The sequence below is a fragment of the Lethenteron reissneri genome, chromosome 22, assembly GCF_015708825.2.
Source record: "Lethenteron reissneri isolate LAM-NWPU_2019-01 chromosome 22, ASM1570882v1, whole genome shotgun sequence".
In the NCBI taxonomy this organism is placed as follows: domain Eukaryota; kingdom Metazoa; phylum Chordata; class Hyperoartia; order Petromyzontiformes; family Petromyzontidae; genus Lethenteron; species Lethenteron reissneri.
Window position 1 is genome coordinate 4,549,846 of NC_083800.1, and position 24,177 is coordinate 4,574,022.

General features: G+C 45.3%; 1 protein-coding gene across 1 annotated transcript; it reads left to right on the forward strand.

The window, feature by feature from the left end:
• Positions 1 to 17,758: 17,758 nt before the first annotated feature.
• Positions 17,759 to 23,669, forward strand: MRPS26 (mitochondrial ribosomal protein S26). The gene is made up of 4 exons (XM_061556418.1): positions 17,759 to 18,172; positions 19,625 to 19,771; positions 20,457 to 20,580; positions 21,400 to 23,669. Exons 1-4 carry the CDS (start codon positions 17,943 to 17,945, stop codon positions 21,565 to 21,567), a joined length of 669 nt encoding a protein of 222 aa, XP_061412402.1. The 5' UTR covers positions 17,759 to 17,942; the 3' UTR covers positions 21,568 to 23,669.
• The last annotated feature ends 508 nt before the right edge of the window (positions 23,670 to 24,177 follow it).

The window sequence follows — 24,177 nt, forward strand, 5'->3', positions numbered from 1 at the left end:
AAAAAAAAAATGTAAAAAAATGCACCGACGGCAAATGATTTACATCTCTGGAGCACTGTAGCTATGTGTTTTGGCAGCGCATAGCCAGGCTGCGAAAGCAGTTAGTGACTGTTTGGGTCTGGTAGCGATTATGTGTGTGACCCCCTGTGTGTGTGTGTGTGGTTGGGGAGAGACTTGGACTGGGTAATTGAGGACCGGACCTCCAGGCATGACACACAACGGCAGTCCGTAGGAATGCTGACGTTGAGCAAAATAAAAAATTAAACCAAAAATATAACCAAAGGAGAGAAAAAAAAAACCCCACCGATTTGCAATATTTGTCATAATGTTTCAAACTAATTACCCTTATACGGTGGTCTTTTTTGCCCCCATTTTCTGGTATGGGATAAGTGTGCAAGGCCGCATTGGTGAGAAAAGATTAAAATTGTTATCATTTAGCAAGCACCGCTGCGTAGCCATCGCGAGTAAATGCTTAGATCATCAACTCTGAGACAAATGCCACATCCTACTTGTGCCGTTAATTGACCCTCCCTGCCGGCGCAGATGAATGTTTCTGCCACTTGGCTTCTTAATGGCTTGGAACGGACCCAAAGCAAGATGGGCATGACACCGAAAAGTCAAGTCAAACGCTATTTGATCAGTAGCTGCGTGAGCGCGCGCGTGTGTGCGTGCACGCGCGTGTGTGTGTGTGTTTTCCATTCCTTCTTTTGAACGCGATCGTATGCACATCGTTGTGAATTGTAACCAACGCGTACGGCCGCGATCACCCTGATTGCATTTGACAAGCGAAATGAGTGAATGGCTATGGAGGTTGAGGGTGTGTGTGGGGGGTGGTGAGGGATAGGTTGGGTGGGTGGGTGGGGTGCTGGGCTTAAGTTGCCGTCGTGGTGGTGGGGTGGGGGGGGCAATGAGAGGGGGGGGGGGGGTGTGCAATCAGGAAAACGCGACGCAATTCGCTCGCCCGAGTTGCGCCAGGACACGGCGCGAGCGATCGTCTGGGCCGATCGTCACTCAGCGCAGTGGCCGGCACACTCGCGGAGCCGACGCCCGGGTAACCCGACGAGACGCAGGCGCGCCCCAGCGCGGCACGTGTGCCGGGGTTTGTTCAGGCTCACGTAACGCTTCATTTCCTGCAGCACGGCCAAAAGCCAAAATCCAATTTCTGGAGATTTTCTGGTTCACGTGCATTCGGCGTTGATGTGTCAGAGTGGTAAAAAGAAATGTACTCTTACAGTCCGGTTTTTTTTTTATTTTGTTTAAACGTTACAGGGTGAACTTTGCTTTATTCGCAGTTTGTTTTGATTTCAATTATGTTAGCACCAATATGTGTACACCCCCACGCGAAGTCCTTTGTGGCAATCTACCGATGGTCAGCTTGGGTTGGTGAAGTGGGGGGCCGGTGGGTCTCGAGGTGGGAGAGAGCGTGGGGGGCAGAATCGGTTACGTCACCCGCCACCGATGTTCGCCACTGCCAGGAATCAAACTCAGTTTTGCCACATTTGTTGTGCGCTGCGCGCTAACAACTGCTCCACCGCACCGCCCCATTCCGATGAGTGATACGACTCTAACCTACAACCCTTTGTCAGTCCACTGCTGGATAAGGGTCTCCGCACGCCATGCGGGTCGTGGGGCTTACTTGGCCACAACTTTACCACGCTGGTCAACGCGGGTGGATAAAACGGGGTGCATGGTCGTTGGAGCGTCGTACACAGTAATAGTGCAACATCTGCACACGTACACATATGCACATCTATACACCGTTTTATAACCTGTACGTTTTAGCCTGCAAATACCGTTGCATATGTGCGCGATTGAATTTTTTTCCCCAACATTTAACGTAGCGACGTTATTTCGCCGGAACTTTTCCATTACGAGTGACAGTAACAAATGCAAAATTTAGGCAACTTTAAAATAGCAGCATAATTAACGAGCCTCGCACGAGAACGCAGGTGCCGAATACCAAAAAAACCACACACACACAACACAATGCTACGATCCCCATTAATATTGAGAAGAATTCAAATGCGAACCATCCCTCCGACACCAGGCCCTCTCTCTCCCTGGCCACATGCGGCCGCGCAAATTATTTAGAGTCGCGGCCAACAAAGAGCACAGAGGAGAGCCCGGTGAATAAAGGATGCTTCCTCCTGCACGAGGCACGTGCGGTCCACAGAAGAAGAGGCCAATGGTTGGGCGGTCGCCCCCACCCGCCACCCTCCCTATGTGGGCCATCGGTGCCCTCCGTGATCTCACGATAGGCGGTCAGAAATTTCGGTCAGCATGCCGATTAAACGATGGAAAAAAAAGAGATGTGTTAGATGACGCTTTTAGCCTTGCTGGCAATGAAACGGGATGTGTTAGGATGTTCGAACAGCAAATCGAAAGTTGTCGCACGGCATCAGGGTCCGCATTAACCGCAGGTGCAAACAATCGTGCTCTGATAATGTATGGCGTGGTCTTTGAAACTGATTGGCCTACACCAGAGACAGCCTTCGAAGCACTTGTCTCTGCGCCAGTGTCAGACCACAGAACGCCAAAAGGCGACCGGTGCAAAGGCAATGCAAGCATCAAGACGGTAAGAGCTCGGGGCGAGCAGTTATATCTACGGGAATTTTTTGGTAGTATCAAAACAATGGACAAAAAAAGAATATCGGCTTTTACCTTTCCTGACAATAGAACCGGTGTTAAGATATTAGAACACCAGAATAGATACCTATTTCAGGGCATCAGGTCTACATTAACCACACACGCTTTCCGGCAAAACATGCGAACAAACATCCTCTGACAATATGTGCACTTTGAAACGGATTGGCCTACACCGATGAACGTTTCAACAGCCGAAGAGCGTGCGCATCTTGTTAGACTCTTCAATCGCATTGCAATCGTGTAATGTTATGCAAATAATAATAGCAGTGGTAGTAATACTACTTTTAAATTCAATGCTGGATGAAGGCCTCCTGGGGGTTGTTTGACCGTATGTCACTCACCAAGCCGGTTGGTCAGAGCTGGTGAAGGGATGGAGTATAGATGCACCACACCGGTCTGTTTATCACCCACCCACTAAGGTTAGCCATGGCTTAACTTAGTCTATTATATTTGCGGAATAACATTTTAGCGTACCCAAAATAGAGTAGTCAGGATCCTTCCTTGCTCACGGGTAATGTTATGTTTATAAAAAAAAAAACGTCCGCAGCGCACTAACCCTTTGCATTCGCGAGATCTGCACTCGATGGTGTTTGGGGGCATGCGAGTCATTCTGACAGTTACAAGGTGCACACAACCCAGTGACGGTTGCACGTGCACATTAGAGGCACTTTATGTTTCCTTGCTCGTTCCGTGGCAGAGCCAAGAAAGTAAATAGAGTTATTGCATCTCAGCATGTCTGAGCCGCGCGGCAGTGTTCCGGTCTCAAATCCTTCCCCAACACCTGCACTGACGATGTGCACTATCCGCTTCCCACCATAGGTCGCTGCCTTGGGTGAAAAGAAATGAAAGCGTTTGAGTGAAATTGTGGGTCTTAGAAGTAACATTCCATTGCCATGCGAAGGGTCATTATAGATGCACGCAGCATGTTCGCAAACATTTACCGAAGCAAGTGGAGTTTAATGGACGCATTACATTGTCAGAGTAACAAAAAAAAACATGCCGGCATTATTTTATAAAGAGATGGTGCAGTGGCTAGTGCGCTCCACTTAGACACACGGTGAGGCGAGTTCGACTCCTGTTCGCGGTTAACATCAGCGGCGAGGGATATCCGAGCCGGTCCAGCACACGCCAACTTTCGCCAACCCGTGCTGACCAGGGTGGTGTGAAGCGAGGTCAAACAACCCCCTTGAGCCACAAGGCATCGGGGTGGTTTTCACCCAGCACTGGATTTATAGAGGGCTGTACATTATTAGATTATGCACCTACTCGTTTTCAGAATTTTTTAATCGTGCTACAAACATTACTTCTGAGGACAGTCATCTCGAAATAATGTAACGGGTTATTGACGATAATCGCTTGAAAAATTGCTCAAGAAACGCATGCAATTCAATTGGCAGTTGGCTACGTATGGTACGAAAGAAGTTCTACATGCGACCATAAACTGAACAACGCTAACAGGTGCTGGAGAATTATGCGTGATAAAAAAAAACATCATTACAGATGGTGTGTTATATCAGTGATGAATGTCATCACAACCGTATTCAGATTTTAAAGTTACGCTTATAATCTCTAACATTTGCAACCATTTATCAGTGTCGGTAGTGTTTTTTTTTTTATGCGTGCATTTTCTGCACGATATTTACATTGCCCACAAAATATCCGAGACGTCTAATCTTGATGAAAAAAAAGAGATACACATTTAAACTCTTAAGTCCTTACGCAATTTCTCATAAATGAAATTATGACAGTCATAATGGACACATGCCTTATTGCTCTTTTAGCATCATTGGGTTTGGTTTCTCTCGAATCATTTGTAACTAAATTACCCTTAAACCATCCACAGTGGTTTTTTTTTTCCATGAGAAGGCTGCATCGAAATGGAACTCATATTTCCTATGGCTCCCTGGGTGAGCTAATTTTAATGCAATTGTTTTAAATTACGGCCCTTTTTTTTTACAAAGCAGCTGCAGCCAGTGTTGGGATGCGTCCAAAAACAACGAAGGCATTCGTTTTGATTAAATAGTGCCTTCAAAATGTTGTATTGGCAAACATCGTTTTAAAAAGAAAATATGTTTTTACTATGCTACATGCAGAGGCATCACGATAAAAGTGAGTTTAATACAAGCTTCAAATGTTGGCGTTTCTTTCTGGTGAAATGAATCTCATCGTGTTTATGTACCAGTACAAGCAGAGACAGAAATTTGCTATTTTTATTTGCACGTAATTAATTACGCGATGTAAATGCTTTCTCGCTGTGTCCGTGTACCAGGATAACAACGTCTCGTGGAACTTGTACAAGTCTCTGCAGTGTTTTACGCCAATGTTTGTTTTCCGAGCGTCCAATATCGTGACACTGCAGCCTTCGTGCTCATGTTTACCAGTCACGACTTGCCATTGTGCACGAGGATGAAAAGAGCTTACGATTGCTATAGAGAATCAGAATTTCGATTTAAAGCTTTCGTGACTGCAGGGATTCATCTTCTTGGTTCTTTCGGTAAAGTCACATAAAATGGAAATAATAAAATAATAAAAATAAAACATAATAAAATAATTCTCACGACGTTTCGGCCACAACGCAAGCAGCCGTCTTCACGTGACTTTACCGAAAGAACCAAGAAGATTAATCCCTGCAGTCATGAAAGCTTTAAATCGAAATTTAAAAGCTTACGATTGCTATAGAGAATCAGACATTAAATTTAGCCTCGACGAGAAATCCGATGAACTTCGAAGCTCTTTATCACAGATGCCCAGCAGCACACGTCGCGTTGACTGTGAAGCAGAGTAGGCGGGCGAGACAGAGACACGCGTGGCAAGACGAGATGGTAACCAGCAGTAAAACCTAATGGCAAAGTAGCAGCCAAAGGACCCCGCGATATCAAAGTTACGTCCACCACGGAGATGGAATGATGGGGCCAGCTCGTGTGCATGTGATAAATGGATTGCCACATCGCAGGAACTATGACAGATGCAACTACTTTTTTATTGGGGGGGGGGGAACCTTCATCCAGCAGTGGAGTTTTATGCTTGTTGCTGTTGCCAATGATGATGATGACCAATATGCAAACTGAAACAGCAAGCGTAGCGTGATTAAGCATGCATTTTGGAGGTCTGGCCTTCAGCCAGTGGTGCTAATGTCACAATGTTTTTCATGCCTTAAGTAGTAAACAATCGGCTCTGCCCGGTGTCTGGATGCATGTGGATTCCTGCTCAAATAAGTGCATTCGTTACACTCATCCTTACCAACAGAGCAAAGGCGATCTCAGCAGTGGTCGAAGTGCACCCAAAATAAACGTGGAGAGATGCAGATCAGTTGAACAAGCGTACGTGAACTTGAACAAAACAACGGAAAATTATAGGGGACACTATGAAAGCAATAGCTATATACGCACAAATACAAAGAAAGTATGAATTACACAATTACATATTCACACCTGTCAATGCATAACTGCAAACGACAGTTGCAAGTCACGCTTGCGAATGTGACTGCAGTTGGCAACAAGCATGCGTTTAAAGAACACGTCTTGATGTTGAATTCCAAAGGCTCCACTTCCCATATTTCCTGAGCTCCAGTATTCCACCAAAGGAAGATGACACACGCTAAACGTTCGCAATGCACTCAGCAGCGTGGCGTGGTCGGCATGTGGCCCTGGTGCACGAAATGCGATGGGTCCCTTCCCCTGGCCTGGGCCCAGGTGGAGTTGCACCGCCTGCACACTCGATCGTGACGTCACTGAACGCACCAGCCACTTGCTGAAGGAGAAAGTGAGGAGGGAGGGGGGGGTTTTTGTTAAGGATATTTTTTAAATAAATAAAAGTATTGATTTTAAACGGTACACTTTCTATAAAAATAATTCATACGACTAAAAGTTTGGTGAAGAAAAACTTATCCGCGTAAAGCCACCCTCGGTGTGTTCAAGCAATCTTCAACACACACATACACACAGCCGGTAACAACAAATACAATAAACGTGATCATCCTCTCGCCACAACATACACTGGGTGAAGAAAAATAATAACCACGTAAAAAAGATGAAGCAAAGGAAGGAGAATAAAAACAAGGTGGGGGGGGGGGAGAGCAGATAAAGGAATAAAACAACAAAAGATTGAAAAATCAGAAAACAGTTTGAACGCATAGCGTTTGATGAACTGGACTGACAGACGACTTCAAAGGGTTTCGGCGAGGCTGGGCCTGACAGCGGGGTCGGAGGTTGAGCCCACCGTAGCACGGCCCTGCCGATCGATTTCATGTCAATAGCTGTCAGGGCGGCCACGCTGAGCCGGCCTTGATGAAAGCCCAAGGTGCCGTCGATGCCAAGAGGGTTGCTCTCAAACCTCGGCCCTGGATTTACCGTGTGTGTGTGTGTGTGTACGTATGTGGACGTGTGTGTGGACGTGTGTGTGTGTACGTGTGTGTGTGTACGTGTGTGTGTACGTAGGTGTGTGTGTGTACGTGTGTGTGTGGACGTGTGTGTGGGGAGCGGTGGTGTAGCGGTTAGCGCGTTGCTCTACAAACCTGGCGACCAGAATTCGATTCCCGTTCACGGCCAACACCAGCGACGATTATCTGAACTGGTCCTGGGACTCCCCTAGGTCGACTCAGCCTCAAATGATTACCTGGTACGGTGTGTAAACATCGCCACTGGGGAGACAAAGGTGGTCGGGCGTGGTGCTGGCCACCCCACCCCCTCGTGTACCGTTCCGGCCTTCACAGGTGTTTGCTAACAGCACTTGCCCCTCCAGTCTGTTAAGGCTATACGGGGGGACTTTGTCTTTGTGTGTGTATGTGTGTGTGACTGCATGCTTGTGTATTGTTGTTTCATTTGAGGTTTTCTTTGTCTTTAATTATTTTCAGAAAGCGGTGCAGAGTCGTTAAAAAGCATGCCTTTCCGTGCGCTAGTTTTACCATGCGACATTCAGTGGGGAACCAAAACTCTATCGCGTCATACCACAGTTTAGACTTCATCTGGAAGCATCATCAGCCGTGATCAATCCAGTCCAGCGCAGTGATCCTACAGGACAAAGATCCCCCGTATAGCATTAACATACTGTAGGGGCAAGTGCTGTTAGCAAGCACCTATGAAGGCCTGCACGGTACACGAGGAGGTGGGTGGCCAGCACCACGCCCGATCGCCTTTGTCTCCCCAGTGGCGATGTTTACATCACCGCACCAGGTAATAATTTGAGGCTGAGTCGACCTAGGTGAGCCGCAGGACCAGTTCAGATAATCGTCACTGGGTGTTGGCCGTGAACGGGAATCGAACTCCGGTGGCCAGGTTCGTAGCGCAGCGCGCTAACCGCTACACTACCGCTCCCACATACCACCAACACACGGGCTTATGTCGATTGGGAATATTTATGTACTTATTTATTTTAATCACCTTACCTTTTTTGTGTGGTCCAGTGAATGTTAATTATATATGTGGCCAAACGTCAGTGCAATGTGCGCACGTAATACGGCCCAGTGATTTTTCATGTTTTTGTTCGGCTGCGATAAACGTAAATAATCTATAGGACAAAATGTTCGATGGATTAGAGTTGTGATTGCTCCGCATTAACGCAATCTATTTGGTGCAACTGATTGTGCCGATTTTTTTTATCAAAACAAAGGCGACTTAATGCTGGGGTAATGTTCCAGTGTGTTCTTATGGTGAATATCTCTACCAGCATCATTAAACGAGTTACTCAACAGAGGAGTGGGGGGGGGTCTTCTTCTAAATTCCATTATCTTAAATACCAACCCTGAAACGATAAAACTTGTAATAGTTTATTTTAAAACTTAGTTTTAGGAGACGGGTTTTTTCTTTTCCTTTTTTTTTACCACGTTGAGTAAAATAGAGATGCAATATAAATAACTGTATTCATGTGACATCCTTTACATGATTTTAATACATTTTTCATTCAATATGTCAAGAATTGAAATAGGACAGAGACTTTTTTTTTCTAACAACTTTTGGAAATATGAACGCGAGAAGCCCCGCTGATTTTGATATTCCGCAAAATTCATTGCAGGTTTTTCGAGCGATAGCGAGTGGCCACACTCCCTTGATCTCAGAGGGGGAATTTCATGAAAATATATTTTTTTAACCTAAAAGAATAAAAAAAAAATATTCATAAAAACGGACAAATCGAGGAAGACGGTGGCACGTTGTGGAGCATTTCATTTCCTGCGCCGAGCAGAAAAAAATGTCGATATGAAATATCTGTCTGTCCCAATCTGTACAAAACGTCTCTCTCATTCAGCGCTCACTATAATATTGCCCTTCTAGATGCATCAAAACCTAATATTGATGGTACAATTTTGAACCTGCACGGCGCGTCAAGGCATCCAGAGATGATTTCAAGTGACAGCTATAGGGGTGTTGCAAGGGTAGATGGGAGGTGAAGGGGGGGGGGGGTTAGATGGGGTTGATGGTTGATGCGGGGTAGGGGGAGAGGAACAGTGGGTGTGATGGAGGCAAGGTGGGGTCCATGTGCCAGCGTGCACTCAATGGGTTCCCACATGGCTTGCTTCGAAATCATACACATGAGGGACACCGATTATGTGTACCGCACAAGCCCTGGGTTTGAGTCCAGATTCCCCAAATCGAACCCCTTTCTGTGAGGAGTTTGTATATTCTCCTCGTGGTCTGCACTGGTTTCCCCCGGGTTCTCTGGATTCATCCCATAACTAATAATGTAGCTGGTATTGAGCAAATATCCTAATGCTGAAAAATTACTAGGTTGGGATTGTACGTAGTATTATCGCCCTCCGCAGCGTAAAGTTGGCAGGACCATCCGGAAAACGAGTCTTGAGATTCAAAGGTGCTTTCCTGGATAAACAAGTGTGATACAGGTAAGGTCACGATGCAAAAATAAGAATGGAATATGGCAACCCGGATAACACGCGCGCAGACACACGGAAAATAAGAACATCTTCACAAGACAGATGTGCCATCATCAGCCACTTTTTACCCATTGCTGGATAGAGGCCTCACCATACCCATCACCACACAGATATACGTATGTTTTAAGTCGGATACTTAACAAAAAAAATCCATATTTCCAATGCACCACAATGCCAGATGTTCCTTTTGGCATGGCATCTTTGACAGACAATTAATCGTAAATAGAGATCCAAAGCAACACGGAATCGTCAGTGTGCGGTGATTTTTTTTTCGGAGGAGAGGGAATTTTTTGCTATTTTTTTCTCTCATTTTTTCTCTCTCATTTTTTTCCCGTCTCATCTTGTGCCACAGTGCTGCTTGAGTGGGGGCCGCTCCCGCTGCGAGGATATCGATTTGTTGAGACGAGCGTCTGGAGAGGCAATTAAGGCGACCACTCGGACGGCCTGTTAGGGCACAGAGGGGGCCCTCCTGCGCGCATCCCGAAAAGCTTCGCCGCGATGGCCACGGACGGGAGCGCGCAGTCAGTTGCCGTGGGAGAAGGACGAGAGGGGAGGGGGGAGGGGAGAGGGGAGTGCCGATAAGCCGAGGACCGAGCTCGTCGGCTGATCAAGCTACTTGTTTTAACATCTCCCTGTGGTTTCCCCCCCCCCCCCCACGCTGGAGCCAACAAGCCGGCAGCACGAGGCACGGTCCTTGTTCCAAAGGTAACGTCCGTCAGATGTGCAGCAGCAGCAGTCGCGGGTAATGAGAATTTACGGCCCTTTGTCAATCCACTGCTGGATGAAGGACTCTCCGCCTCGTGACAGCTGATGGGGCTTGCGCTGAGCATATTTCATCACGGATGGTCAGCTAGCTTTGGTGAAGGGAAGGGTGGGGAGCACGCTGCACCGTGAACGCCGCGCCTCGAGTTTGATTCCCACTCACGGCCAACGCCAGTGACGAATGTCTGAGCCAGTCCTGGGCCTCCTCTATGTTGACTCAGCCTCAAGTGAGTACCAGGAAAACATCGCCACGAGACAAAGGCGGCACGGTGTGGTGCTGGCCACCCACCCCCTCGTGTGCTGTGCCTGCCTTCACAGGTGATCGCTAACAGCACTTGCCCCAAAAGTCTGTTAAGGTTATATGGGGAATCTTTGTCTTTTATTTTCAGGGTGGGGGGGGGGGTAAATGAGACAGTTGCCCTCCTCCTGAAATTGTTCATGTTGGGTTTTTTTTCCTTCAAGAATGTGAAATTGCAGATCAATAATTAATATACTTTTCATGTATATATTTCATCGTGGATGCATTTTGCATTGTACAATGAAAAGGCATAGACACTATGTGGCCTCACGTGAAGAACCAAGGCAAGGTGTCAGCCAAGGAACGGCACGCGCCCGAGGTGGAGACACCCAGCGTCGGGGGAGATGGAGTGACGAAATAAGCTCGCGTGCGGCTTCTGGGTGGATTGTTATACCGCAGGATCATGCCAGACGCCTGCGGCTTGGAGAGGCCTTCATCCAGCAGTGTATTGACCACGGCTAATGCTGGCGATGGTAATGATGATGGCCAGTGAAAACTTGATTTGCATGCAACGAATGTAGTCCCCCTGCCCCCCCCCCCCCATAATTAGTGACGATGCATGACAGTGGGAACACTTTGGGTGTGCCACTGGCCATACTCGACCCAACGGAACCGCTTCTTGGTGAGAGTCTTCCACGTGACCCTGGTCCCTCAAGGGCACGACGGCTTCCAGGAAGAGGGGAGAATCGCAGCTACCGATCGTGTTTCAGCAATCAGGATCAGAATACGCATTCATACTGGAGGAATCCAATGAGCTACGAAGCTCTTTATCGCAGATGTCCAGCGTATTTACCAGGTGCGACGGGGATGGCGAGGGCTGCTCCTTAACTGCAGCGGCAGTTTTTGGTGTTTAGCCACGGGTTCGTTTTACTCAGTTTCCATCCATCACTGCATGCTTAATTGCCGTAATGATATTAAAATGTTACAGTTTAATGCGATCCACCTGCGACTAGTTTTTTTTTTGTGCTGGTAAAATCCAGTCGCCGGCTGTACCTTCCCCTCGCGCTGAGGCATAACATAACAAAAATCAGACGGAACTGGCCCGCGCGGGGACCCTTCATAGGTTTAGGGTTCGCTTAAGGCAATGAGTTTAAATCAGTCCAGATATAGGTACAGAAAAAGGGGGGAGGGGGGAGCGGTGGCGCAGCGGTTAGCACGCTGCACCTAATTCGCTGGCACGGCTAACGCGGGTAACATCAGTGGACGCCTTCATTCACTCACCTGTGCTGGCAGGTGGATACACTCGAACTTGTTTCATTGATCCACCTGCAAGATGATTTCATGAGGCTCGTTCCCTCCCTCGGCTGTTACTCCAACATGAGTGCGGCCCACCGAACCATCTTCCCTCCACGTGTCCTGCCCAAGCTCACTTACTGATCTTAACAATCAGACCGATGCCTTTCACCAACCGTATGCCCTCTCATCCACAGGCTCCTCTTTCGTCTCTCGATGTAGTTCCCAGCGTGCATCACTCCACGTGCGGTGTGTGTGTGAAATGTTCAGTTGTTTGTGCAAATTTTACTCATCAATGTACGTATGTTGAACTTCTTTCACACCGTACGTAGCCAACCGTGCTAATCGGTGGTGCGGGGAAAGGGCAATAAACTAAACACAAAAAGCAGTTCTAAAGAAATGAGTTTTCAATCAAGAATGTCCATCTTTCGGAAAAAAATAAACATTACAACCTCAATAAAGTATGATTGATTTGAAGTATGACCAAAAATGAATCAATATCAATAGGAGTCCTCGCTATCCAAACAGCATTCATATTTTTTAATGTTAATTCTACGGCACGCTAACCAAGCGCTCCCAATCAGTTTAGGCAAAGCGATCATGCAAATTAACGACGCCCGGTTTAACGAGGTCTTCTTGGGCATCACGTTTGCATAAAGGTCCTGTTAAAGTAGTCAAGGAAAACTATGCAATAAAATGTGGATTCATTTGGCATCTGAATGAAACCGCATCTCAACGTGAACTAAAACAGTGTTGGGCAACATTTACATTGGCGAGAGTAGCAGTCGGTTATATGAGCGGAGGAAGAAAAGGAATACCTGAAGCTGCGACTTGCACAGGGGTAGGGAGTTAACAGCATGGACGGCTGGGATAATAAAAAAAAACATTTCAGACTTTGGGGGCAGCAGATTATAATGAGCAACATATCTATGGATGACGGCTACCTGTGGGATTCGACAGGAAGCAATGCTTGCAGGAGTGGAAAAGTGCGTGGAGAAGGAGTCGAGACTGAGATGAGCCAGGATAGGTGGCAAGGGGGGGGGGGGGAGGCCAAGGAGGATCTGGAAGATGGTGAGTGCGATCTTGACGTTGATCCGGGATCCGATTGGGAGCCAGTGGAGCGATGGGAGCATGGCCCCTGACGTGGTCGCATTTAGATGTGCGAGTGAGGAATCTGGCAGCAGGAATGTTGATAAGCGTGCCTACGAAGGGTGCACTCTGCATATGTCCCTTGCCTCCTCCTCCTCCACCACCACCATCCCCTCCTCTCTCCACATGCACCGCCTCGTGGCTCCCCCAGCTCACTTAAATAAACGATGCTCCACCATCTCTACGTTAATTAGGGGATTGTTAATTGCGGGCTGGGGGCACGTGAGTATCCGCCAAGCCTTGCGGCCCCGTTCATTATAAGGGCAGCAGCGTTCATTGCTCTTTGCATAAGAACACAGACATGCATCCTTGTGGCTTTGGGTAATAGAGCGAGGCTGCAAAAAAAAATGCTATGTTGTAGTTACAAATATATATGCTAAGCCCTCCAAGATATATTTTAAATTCCCTTATCTACAGATAAATAACTCATTGGGGGAGAGGGGGGGGAGTACACTATATATATTTTTAATAGTATGTGCGGTTGTGTAGATGCACATTTTTATTTAATACCTGAGGCACACGGATACATGCAGGTGCCATACAAGTGACTGGCAAACGGTTTCGAGAATCGGACACTTAACGTTATGATGTTGTGTAACAGTTGCCGTATATTAAAGTACTACACGAAGCTAGTTTAATAGCAAATTATTATTGTAATTTTAAGTGTTACAGATTTTTTATATCCCTTATTATGCATTAAAATAACTTAGTTTCCATCCGACACGTGTGTTTAATTGGGCCATGCGTTTCCTGCATCGTGTTTAAGCCAAATACTACCTAAACAAAATGAAAGCTCCTTGTAAATGTTTATAAAGTAATGCTTACACGATGTTTGCGTTTTAGAAAAAAAGTGGTACATGGGTTAATATTGCGAACAAAATGTTTGCTATTTGACATTTAACTCAAGTTTGTATTTTTCTATGTTAAAGCATTGACACACCTACACAGGAATGCTTAAATATATATAAAGTATTAGAAATGACACCGCATATATTTTTTTTCGAATGGGAAATAGCGCTGGCTTTTGTCTGCCAAGCGACGTGTGCAGTAGGGCGTAATAGCACACGATGTCTGCCAAAGGACGAAAATGATTAAATTGAGCAACACGGGGATTATACCTTTTTTGAAAAGCGTTGATTCATTTAGTTAATTTTTTTTTTGTAAAACAATAGTTATAAGCTACAATTTCATGGCTGAGTCTAATAAGCGTTACGAACTCTTCATATTCAAATTAGGCGTAAAAGTGACAAGAATAATCCTTTTTTTTTTTGAATAATGAACAACTTAATGCCGCTAGGGGAGAACGGCAAACGGATGTACTTTTCAGTACGCATTCGAAGCACTCCATCCGTATAATTCCAAAGCTTAATTTGTAAAAAAAGAAGAATTACAAAGTAATGAAAATAAGTAAATAATCATTATTTAAAATAACGTCAGTGCAAGGAGAGGAGGAGGAGGAGGAGGAAAAAAAATCTGCATTATATCGCGCAATTCTCCAAACTAATTCGACCTAAGAAAAAATAAATTCCCTTCTAATCCCCCACAAAGCTTGGCGTGCCCCCTTCTGCCAAAAAAACTTTGCACTTTTTGTTTCACGAACCACGGGGTGTTGAGTCTGGGAGATGGTGGCGGCTGGGGGGGCTGCGAGTGGGGGGGGGGGTCTGTGCAATCCCCGCAGGCCACTGCCTCGTATTCTAATGCACCCTAATTAAGTGCGAGCTCTAATTAGGAAACGGGCTTTAATTAGTAAAGCTCTTGCATATTTGATTAGCGGGGGAGAGGGCGGTTGGTAATGGGTGGGTGGCAGGGGGAAGCGGGTGAGTGGGATGGTTGGTTGGTGGTGGTGGATGGGTGGTTTGGGTGGTGGGTTGGAGTGGAAATTTTCTTCGTCTGCAGGGACCCGTGCGATAATTAGAAAACAAAAAAAATAATTAAAGAATTACTTTTCTTTTTTAATGTGCCCTGGAATAATATATCGGAGCGATGGAAGGCTGTCGTTGGAATTGCAATGGCTTTGTTGGAGGGGGTGGGCAACGAAATTGGGTGAAGTGCTATGGATTGCTCAGAAGTTATAGGACTCAAAACAACTGTGCAAAGAAGGGCGCATGTTAATTTGCAGGTGGCTTTGCGGCTCATGTGTGCGTCTCTCGGGTGGTTTGTTAATCTTGGGGGTTTGCAAAAATCAGCTTTGAGGACGCGCCTCCCCAAGGCATTATTGCACTGCCTTTAAATTATAAGACGATGCAGAATTAGACTGATGCTACGAGAGCACACATAAGGCCCTTTTATAAGCTCGCAAATGAGTCAGAAAATTGCAAATGTGTCCCTTTCCATTAACTGGTCTTTAATCCTTCTGCTAAACAAGAAAGGGGGAGAGTACACCGGGAGTGTGCGTGTCACTAAGTCACAATTCAGTATAGTTCCATCCAACTTATGATTAATCTTGTAAGTGGAATGTTATTTGTTTTAAAAAAAATCGTCTTGAAGTGAAATATTAAGTTGCAAGGAAGTGTGTGTGTGTGCCGATTCACTTTCCGAACACTTCCTTCTAAACTTAGGATTTCACATATAGATTTTTGACAATAACATCCCACTTTTAAGAGAAATTGGTATGGGTATGCTGCAATGTCTTGAGACGTGTATTTGCTACTTCTGCAGTGTTGTAGAGCATTATTTAATAGGTAATGTATATTGAAAGTGTGATTACATTTTTTTAAACACCAATTTTAACAAAACATGTTTAACTCCAGTTTTTTTTACGTATTGTCAATCTACCGCTGGATGAAGTACGCACTACTTTAATATATTGCTGTAAATCATCATCAAATTAGCCTGTGATTTGTATAAATGTTTAACTTCTTTCACACCGTACATAGTCAGCCGCGCTAATCAAAGTCGCGGGGGAAGGAAATACGTCACAACTTTCACTGATGTACATGTCTTTAACAGTTTGTGTTTTACTTAACAAATTCTATTTTCTGAGTCGTCGGTTACAATTGAAATCGTAATGAATGTTGTATCACTATAAATGCAACGTTGCATGCTGCATACATTCCGGTAATTGTGAAATGAATGCAGTACTAGATTCAGTATTTTCCGATATTTGAATACATTTAGCAACGTACCGATTATTCACGAGAAACAACCAGTCGGCTGTGATCTCTTGTCAGACATCTCTCGTAAACAAAGGCGTGTGCTCTGGGCTTCATTTCAGACGGAGCTATCCAACGGGTTTTATTTGAAATTAAGCCCTGGGTATTCACACCCCGTGAACAATAGAAAAAAGCCAACGGGGCGACTACCGGGCTTTTATTAGCGTGGCACCCAAGCTTTGGAACGCCTTGACACTTTGAAAGCAAAGCAATCGGAGTCGGTAGACATCTTTAAGTCTGCTTTGAAACCCCCATCTCTTTAAACCGACCTTCCCTCTTTAGTTTCGTCGCTTGCCCTGGTTCAGTTTTTTGTCACTGCTTTTCATGCATTGCGCATTTGGGGTCCTAGGATGGAATGCCCATTATAAATTAGAATGATAACACTGGTCAACACAATTTTTCTGCCATACGCGTATTCTAACGATTTTAAGGTAATTTTGGGGTGCTGATTCCAAATCTGGCATCAGTTTTTGTCTATCACATCAGGTTTTTGAGATATCAAATATTGCATTTTCAATAAAAACTGCAGAAGAAAAATATTAAATAAATGTGGATATATACATAAAATTATATTATAAACACACTATCCTAAAAATGCAGCACCATATCTTAACACTAAAGCAGTCACTGGCTCGCAACAACTTGCAATCAGAAGTGACAGTTAATTTCGGGTAAAATCAACGAAAAATGGGGTATTCCGATAGCATAAAAATTATGTGATAGAGCAAATCTGAGATCAGATTTGGAATCAGCACCTTGAAATTAGTCTAAAACAGCTGCAAAAGTCCAGGCCAGAAAAAAATAATTGTTGACCAGTGTTATTTATTAAAAGATTTGTACTTGATGCCCACCATCAACTGATCGTATACACGGCAATCGAGCGCCACCTGCTGCCCAACAAACGCCGAAGTCGCTCCGCGTCTCTGACGAAAAGCTTCACCTCAATTGGACGTGTCGGAACGCCGTGGCTAATATTGGTCGCGAAAGCCTCCTCCTCCCGACTACTTACTACCACTTACTACTAGTAGCCTCCTCCTGCTACTTACTAGGGCTGAACGATTAAGCGATTTCAAATCGTAATCCCAATTTGAAACAATGCGATTAGCAAATCGCAAAGGCTGCGATTTTTCGCGATTTGAAAAGTCCTATTAACTTTCGTTTTGGAATTGTTGTATTTTTTTTATCATAACTTAATTTATTTAACTTAACAATTGTTTGATTGTTCTATTTTAATTAAAACAATTTAATAAATACATGTTGGAAGCAATTAATATCTTTTAAGTTCTCATCCTTGCATTCAAATATACAGAGCAGTTCATATTGTGATGGCGTCACGTGGTAATGCTCCATCACATGTATTCAATCTATTACACAGTGAATATTGAACTGAAGCTTGACTTAAAAAATATTAATCGCAAACCAAATCGCAATCGCAGTCAGAAAAACAAATCGCAATATCTGTCAGAAAAATCGCACTTAGATATCTTCCCCAAATCGTTGAGCCATGCTGGGTAGAATTCGGTGGTAGCTGTTGAAGTGAGACTCAGCAAAACGACCCTCGCGGATTGACCAATCAGAGCGCGCGTCACTGCGTCCGCACGTGACCCCCCCCCCCCGCTGCAGCCCCCACCCCCACCTCAACCAAGATGGCAGCGCCCTGAGGAGCACACCACATCTCCGCCACGTGGACGCGACCTTTCTCGCTTTCCTCTCTCCTCCTTCGGCGTCGCCACCAAAGTCGTCGTCCCCCTCCCCACCACCACCTCCGCTTGTCTTCCACAGTCGCGATCACCGCTCTGTGCTCCTTCCATCGCCTGCCATGGCGGCTTTGCTGCCCGTAATCTGCGCGGGGCGAGTGATCGCGGCGCCCTTCTGCCGGCCCCGGCTCGCGATTGCCTTGATGCAGGTCCGAGGGCGCAAGTCCCGGGGCGATCCCAAAGCCAAGTCGAAGGCCGAGCGCGTACGGCAGCCCACGCCCGTCGACGTGGAGGAGATGCTGGTGCTGAGTGACCGCTACGAGCAGTACCGATTCGTCTTCGCGGCTCTACGGTACGTGGTGCTTGTGGGTTGCAGCTGTCCCCGGGGGCGTGGGGGTGGTGGTTGCTACCGCGTGTCGGGTCGGCATGATGTCCTAAACTCGTATGTACGTCAAAACATATAGCTGTCAACCCACACGGTTTAGCCCGTATTCTTGTGTAGGGAAATTGAGTTGTCAGGTCAATACGGCGTACAGACGTTTCAATACGGGCACGGGGTGACCGATACGGTCTGAATTGGTCTAATAAGGTAGGCACTGATAAGGGGTTGACAGGTATGAGTACACATAACTATTAGGTAATTAAAAAAACGATTTTTTTTTTTATCTATTTGTGTTTCTCCCTTGTGATGGGACTGTAGGATGAACGTTGATATTTATTAGGGCACGGGGTGACCAATAAGGTCTGAATTGGTCTAATAAGGTAGGCACTGATAAGGGGTTAACTTGAATGGTAAACCGTGATTATCGTCAGCCATGGTCAGTCCACTGCTCGATAAAGGCGTCATTTAATCGCCGTCACGTTCCCACTTAGCACCATCCATCATGATGGTGTCGTTTCTTGAAAATATGGTTTGTGATGTCCTTCATACACGAGGTCGGCGACCGAAATAAGAAGAAACATTTGTTTTGTCGAATTCGGTCAAGAAAACCCCGCAATGCACTGTGTGGTGAATACGAGACGGGCGGTCCTTAATGAATAGCGGTCGCGAAGCAGCAGTCCACAAAGAGCAGCAGGTTGCCGAGCCCTGCTCACGCCAAACAAACACAAACGTGCGGAAACAATCAGGACACGCATTGGTGAAGCACCACAACACAACCGCTACAACTTGTAGTACGACGAGAGTTCGCTTGTTTTTCACCTCATCACCTACCTCATCACCTACCTCATCACCTACCTCATCACCTACCTCATTAATTTACCGAACCAGTTACCCCCAACAAACAAGCACCAACGTCTACAACCCAAAACGGCAACGTGCCACACACCCACTCTGCACCTGACCAACCAAACATATGCCTCCACAACTGCCACCAATCACCCCTTGGTTTAATTTCAGCCACAGCTGGCTGGTGCTGACCTTCGGGAAATGTTTCCCACTGTTTCATGGGGGTTGAGGCCCCGAAAACTATTGAATGAAAAATGAAGCTTTGGTCACCTAAACACTACCACCACTATCCACACCCCCCCCCCCCCCCATGCGAACAGCTTGCCACCATATCACGTCAGTCACTCCCGTTCACCTCCAAATCCCCTCATTCATGTGATGTAACAATCCATCTTGCACAAAAAACGATTTTATCACTCCCTCCCCCCGTCTCCTGGTGCATGTCCTTTGGTAGAATAATGGCTGGCAACTCGTAGAATTCATTGATTGCGTGGTTTCTGGCATCCTCTACTGGAATTTGGTATAGCACAAATAAAAATGCTTCTCTGTGGGGTGTTGTGGCTGCGCGCTCCTCAGGCGCGAGTTTCGTAAAGATTTATTCCTGAAGAAACAAGAGGAGTCTTTGGGTCTGCGGGCTGAGGAGCGTGCTGTCCAAGAGGCGGAGGAGCAACGACAGCTGCTGGAGTGGAACAACGCGGAGAATGAACGCCTCCGACTGATCAGGTCGGTACATGGATTTTCGGCCAAAATGTCTACGTCTTGATTTCATTGTGCCATTCGCACGATTTCGTTTAACCTCAGAGGGGGACTTACACTCCAACGAGGTCGGTCACAGTCAAAGGTCAGCAACCTGCGGCTCCATAGCTGTGTGCGGCTCTTCAAGGACTGGATTCGTGACGTGATTAGGGACCGCCATCACGTATTCACATGGATTGCGGCTCCTTGAAATATTTTTTTCCCCGAATTCGAAAAAAAAATATCCTGTATTTTGGTTGCCCACCCCTGTGGTCATCGTCACGTGAATATTCTTGTTCCTATGAAGCATGCGATGAATCTCCCTACCTCTGTGTTTCAATGAATTGTCACGATTCGGGGATTGCGATTCGATCATTTTTTCATTCTATCGTTTGTAGTATTTAATTTATAAATTCTCTCACGTGATGTTTTGCCTCAGTTATGCCATTAGCATGAATTGCAAATAATCAATTTGTTCGTTTCTCAATCTGCTTGTCCTGGCGATGGTCAACGCGACAGCATATTGAGTAGGGCGGTCCAGACCTCCCTTGAATCTACTCTATAATAATATACGGTGATACCAAAATGTGGTGCGTGAGTTTATTCTGACAACAGCTTGAGAATAAGGTATGCATGCCATTTCTAAGTGTTTATCTTCTTTCTCCGTGATAAGGGAAGAGCGATATCGTAGCGAAGTCGTTCTTAAAGAGAAGAGCAAGCAACAAGCCGCATCGAAGCTTTTCGAATTTGAGGTGAAGAAGAAAGAAGAGCGGGAAGAAATTGTGCGGAGGCTAAAGGTTCGTACCTTTGTACTTGACACACGAACACTTATACAACGGAGGGGGTGTCCTGAAAAAAACATCATCTACAACTAAACTATCAAACGCAACTATTTTCTATTTTACCAGGTAAGGCCCACTGAGCTATACAGATATATTTCAGAAGCAACCTGGCCACAAATGGTAGCTCAATGAGGTGGCTTATCATGTGGAAATTTATAGCAGCTAAATACTGTAAATGGATGTTTCTAAATATGGAGGGAAAACCAATGCACCTGGAGGAAAATCCACACTGCCACGGGGAGAACATGAAAACTCTCAATATGCAGGTGTTCAGGTCGGGATCGAACCCACGACCTGCATACGAGGCGAGGGAGTTAACATCTTGCCACTACGGCATTTTGACTGCAAGTATTGTGGTTAATGTAAACATGATTCCTTGCAAAAGGTTTTAGTTTTGTCACCAGAAAAAGGGGAAAACCCCTATTATAATAGTAGACTAAATAAGTGAGTGAAAAAAGTGAGTTATTAAGTCAATTTGTCGCGATATAATTTTGCTGCAGTGCCGTCTGATATACGCTCCGCAACCTATAACGCCCTGTTAATGCATGGCGGTTGCCCATCCCAGCATTGTCCAGTTGTTTAAGCCTGCTTTGCTTCCTTGATCAGGCTCATTTCCCGTGATTCGGTAACATGCAGTTGGGTATTTAGATGCAATTTTCGATTTTTTTTACTGATAACTGTATTATACTCTACACATGAACAAGCAGGTAGCAGTTTTATAACAGTCGACCATTTAACCTCCAATGAGCTGTCTTGTAACTTCGTCCCATCCAGGAAGAGGTGAAGAACTTCATCACCCTTGAGAACCTGGATGCACGGATCGACGCTGCCATCGATAACCCCAAGAGCTTCAACTTTGCTGTAGACAAGGAAGGCAGGATCGTTAAGCGCACAGCGGTGCACTTGCAGGAGGAGGTCAAGAAGCGAGACTCGGCCGTTTAATCAACAACTTTCCCGAAAACTGTTCGCTGGCAGATCCTTCCAGTACAAATGTATTATTATAAGTAAGGTTTTTGTTTTTTACTCCAGCCATTTGTAATCCACCAGTGGATGAAGGCCTCCCCATGCCTTGTCCGTGATGGAAGTTTTTGACCATACTTCACCACGGTTGGTCAGTGCTGGTTGATGAAGCGACCGTTGGGGAGGGCAGTACCAGATCAGATGTCACTTGCCATTGATGTTAGCTCTGGCCAGGAATCGTACTTGGTTCCCTGGATTCATAGCAGAGGGTGCTAACCACTGCTATCGCTTCACACAGATACGTGGTATAATGAATGGGCAGTGGTGTTGGGTAGGTGTGTAACGATGCACAGGTTCATCGATTCAATGTTGATTTTCATGTTCGCTACACACAGACGAACCGTGCGCTTTAGAATGTATGATTAGCAATTCCTATGTCTTGTCAGAATACTGCACGTGATCCTGTGTAGCCGCTGGAGATGCTACATTCGCCACAATGTAAATAAAAAACTTAAATTCCTTAATCGAATCCTGCTTTGTGCTAAGGCATGACACAGTTCATAAATGATCTGTTCACTGCTGGATGGAGGCCTCATCAAGGTGTTATAGTCTTTTAATAGTCGTGCGATGTAACAGCCCACGAACTGATGCCATCATGCTCTCAGACGTGTTCTTTCCTTTGCCATTTCTTATCTGTTCTCCAAGGAGGAACAAAGATTTCTCGGGAAGAGTGACTCAAAAATATGTATCGGTTTTTTCGGCCAGTAAATGCCAATTGTGCTGTTTAATCACGTCCTTGGAGGGAATCAATTCGGAAATCTCGTAAATGCAGTGAATATCCGCGGTAGAGATTTTATCGAAGTAGGGGTTGCACTTTTCTTGGCACTGCTATGAGATGGCTTTATTTCTTTGATAGTCAAACCAGTATTTTGACTTCACCGAACTGAGAATTAAGCCAAATAAATGTAAATGTCCAATATATATTGTGTAAAAATTTCGGGTTCACTCCAGAACTCTACTTAATCACGGGCTGTTGCCAGGACTCAAACCCATGCTCTCAATGCTTGTCGCCTCTGACCTCAGCCACCCGGCCATTTCAGAGCAAGTCTTTGCCTTGAAATGTTATTGACTACCCGATTATGATAATTATGATAATGTATGTGCGTTTTAGCTTGTTATCTTGGGCAGGGTGGGTGAGTTGAATGTTGTATACACATTTAATAAAAATGTCCTGTATTTTAAAAACTAAAATTTCCATTTTCCTTTAATAGCTGAAGTAATTTGTCTTGCTGTTGGACAATTTTGGAATTTAAAAGATTGACTCTGTTGCACTTTGCACTGTGAATAGTGGTGTGTGATGTTATGCTTACCATTTTGCGTGCCCCAATATCGATGCATGTGAACTTGACAACACGTTTGCATGGTTTATACAAATCGCCAGGATAGTTGTGGAGAATATCCTTTTGGTGTTTCCACACTATCACACTTGTTGCAGTCCATTAATTGACAATTATTGGCAAAAAATGTAAGCGTTTATAGAGCGTGGATGCGTCCCACTTTGACATTTGGAGAAAGAACAAAATTCACAGGCCCTTTCCGTCGTGCCAGGAATATTTTACGCGTGTATTTTTTCGTGCCTTGTGTAGCGTCGTTTGTTTTATATTTTGTAGAAATTGCGTACAATAGCAAGGGTGGATGGAATCGGGGTTGTAGAGGTGTTGTAATGGCTTTGTCTGTTGGGCAAGGTTAGCTGTAAGTGTACCCTTTTAAAAGTGTTTTGCTTTGTTCGTGAGCATGGCTTGCGCTCTTTCTAAATGTGGTGGCTAAAATAAGCCATGCAATGAGTGTGCGACTTAATGGCACGTCACTGATGTGTTGCGGTTTTGTTTTTGCGAGTAAAGAGGGGAGAGAAAAAATCATTTGAAATTGAAATCGCAAAGGTTTTTTTTTTACTCGTCGACTAAATAGCTGTGTTGAAATCTGGGAAATGTTGCATTCTTACAGAATGCTCTTCCCTAAAGCCTTTTTTCCATATAGACCGCAAAAGACATTTTCCATCATGAAATAAATGGAATGTACATTCATTTGGCGGGGCCTTTGATTGCTATGCGCGGGGCCATTCATCGCCACTGAAAAGGCCGAATCGCAATGCTTCGTTATAAATCAACAAGGGCAAAAGGTTATGCAGGAATTTATTTGAGTAATTTTGTTCTTTCAAGAACAAATCTCAACCTTGGCTGTGTTGGTTTAACAATGAGTGCCGTGAGCGATGGACGTCAGTGACGGATGCCTGCAGTAATGGAACGCTGAAAATCTTGAATTAAGTGGAGAAAAATGTGAATGCTTGCAGATGCGTGCCTTTTAAAGTGGCGATGAATATGTTTTTGCATTGTCGACGGTGCAACAGGAACGGTGGGCTCAATGGTTGTTGCATTCAATCTCTCGGGTGTCGGAAGCAAACGGCTGCCGATTAGCGAGCTTCCACACGGACACATGGTAGTGAAGTTGATGCACATTGAGCAGGACATTTTTTTTTTAAAGGACGGTTTTATAACAACTCTGAACCATTTTTTCCAGATACAAGTTTCGTAC

What these genes read in the sequence shown, in the direction of transcription:
- MRPS26 (XM_061556418.1), top strand. Translation starts at nt 17,943, where the DNA reads ATGGCGGCTTTGCTGCCCGTAATCTGCGCGGGGCGAGTGATCGCGGCG. An exon ending in TTCGTCTTCGCGGCTCTACG is followed by an intron (nt 18,173 to 19,624) that starts GTACGTGGTGCT and finishes CGCGCTCCTCAG; the next exon opens with GCGCGAGTTTCGTAAAGATT. An exon ending in GAACGCCTCCGACTGATCAG is followed by an intron (nt 19,772 to 20,456) that starts GTCGGTACATGG and finishes CTCCGTGATAAG; the next exon opens with GGAAGAGCGATATCGTAGCG.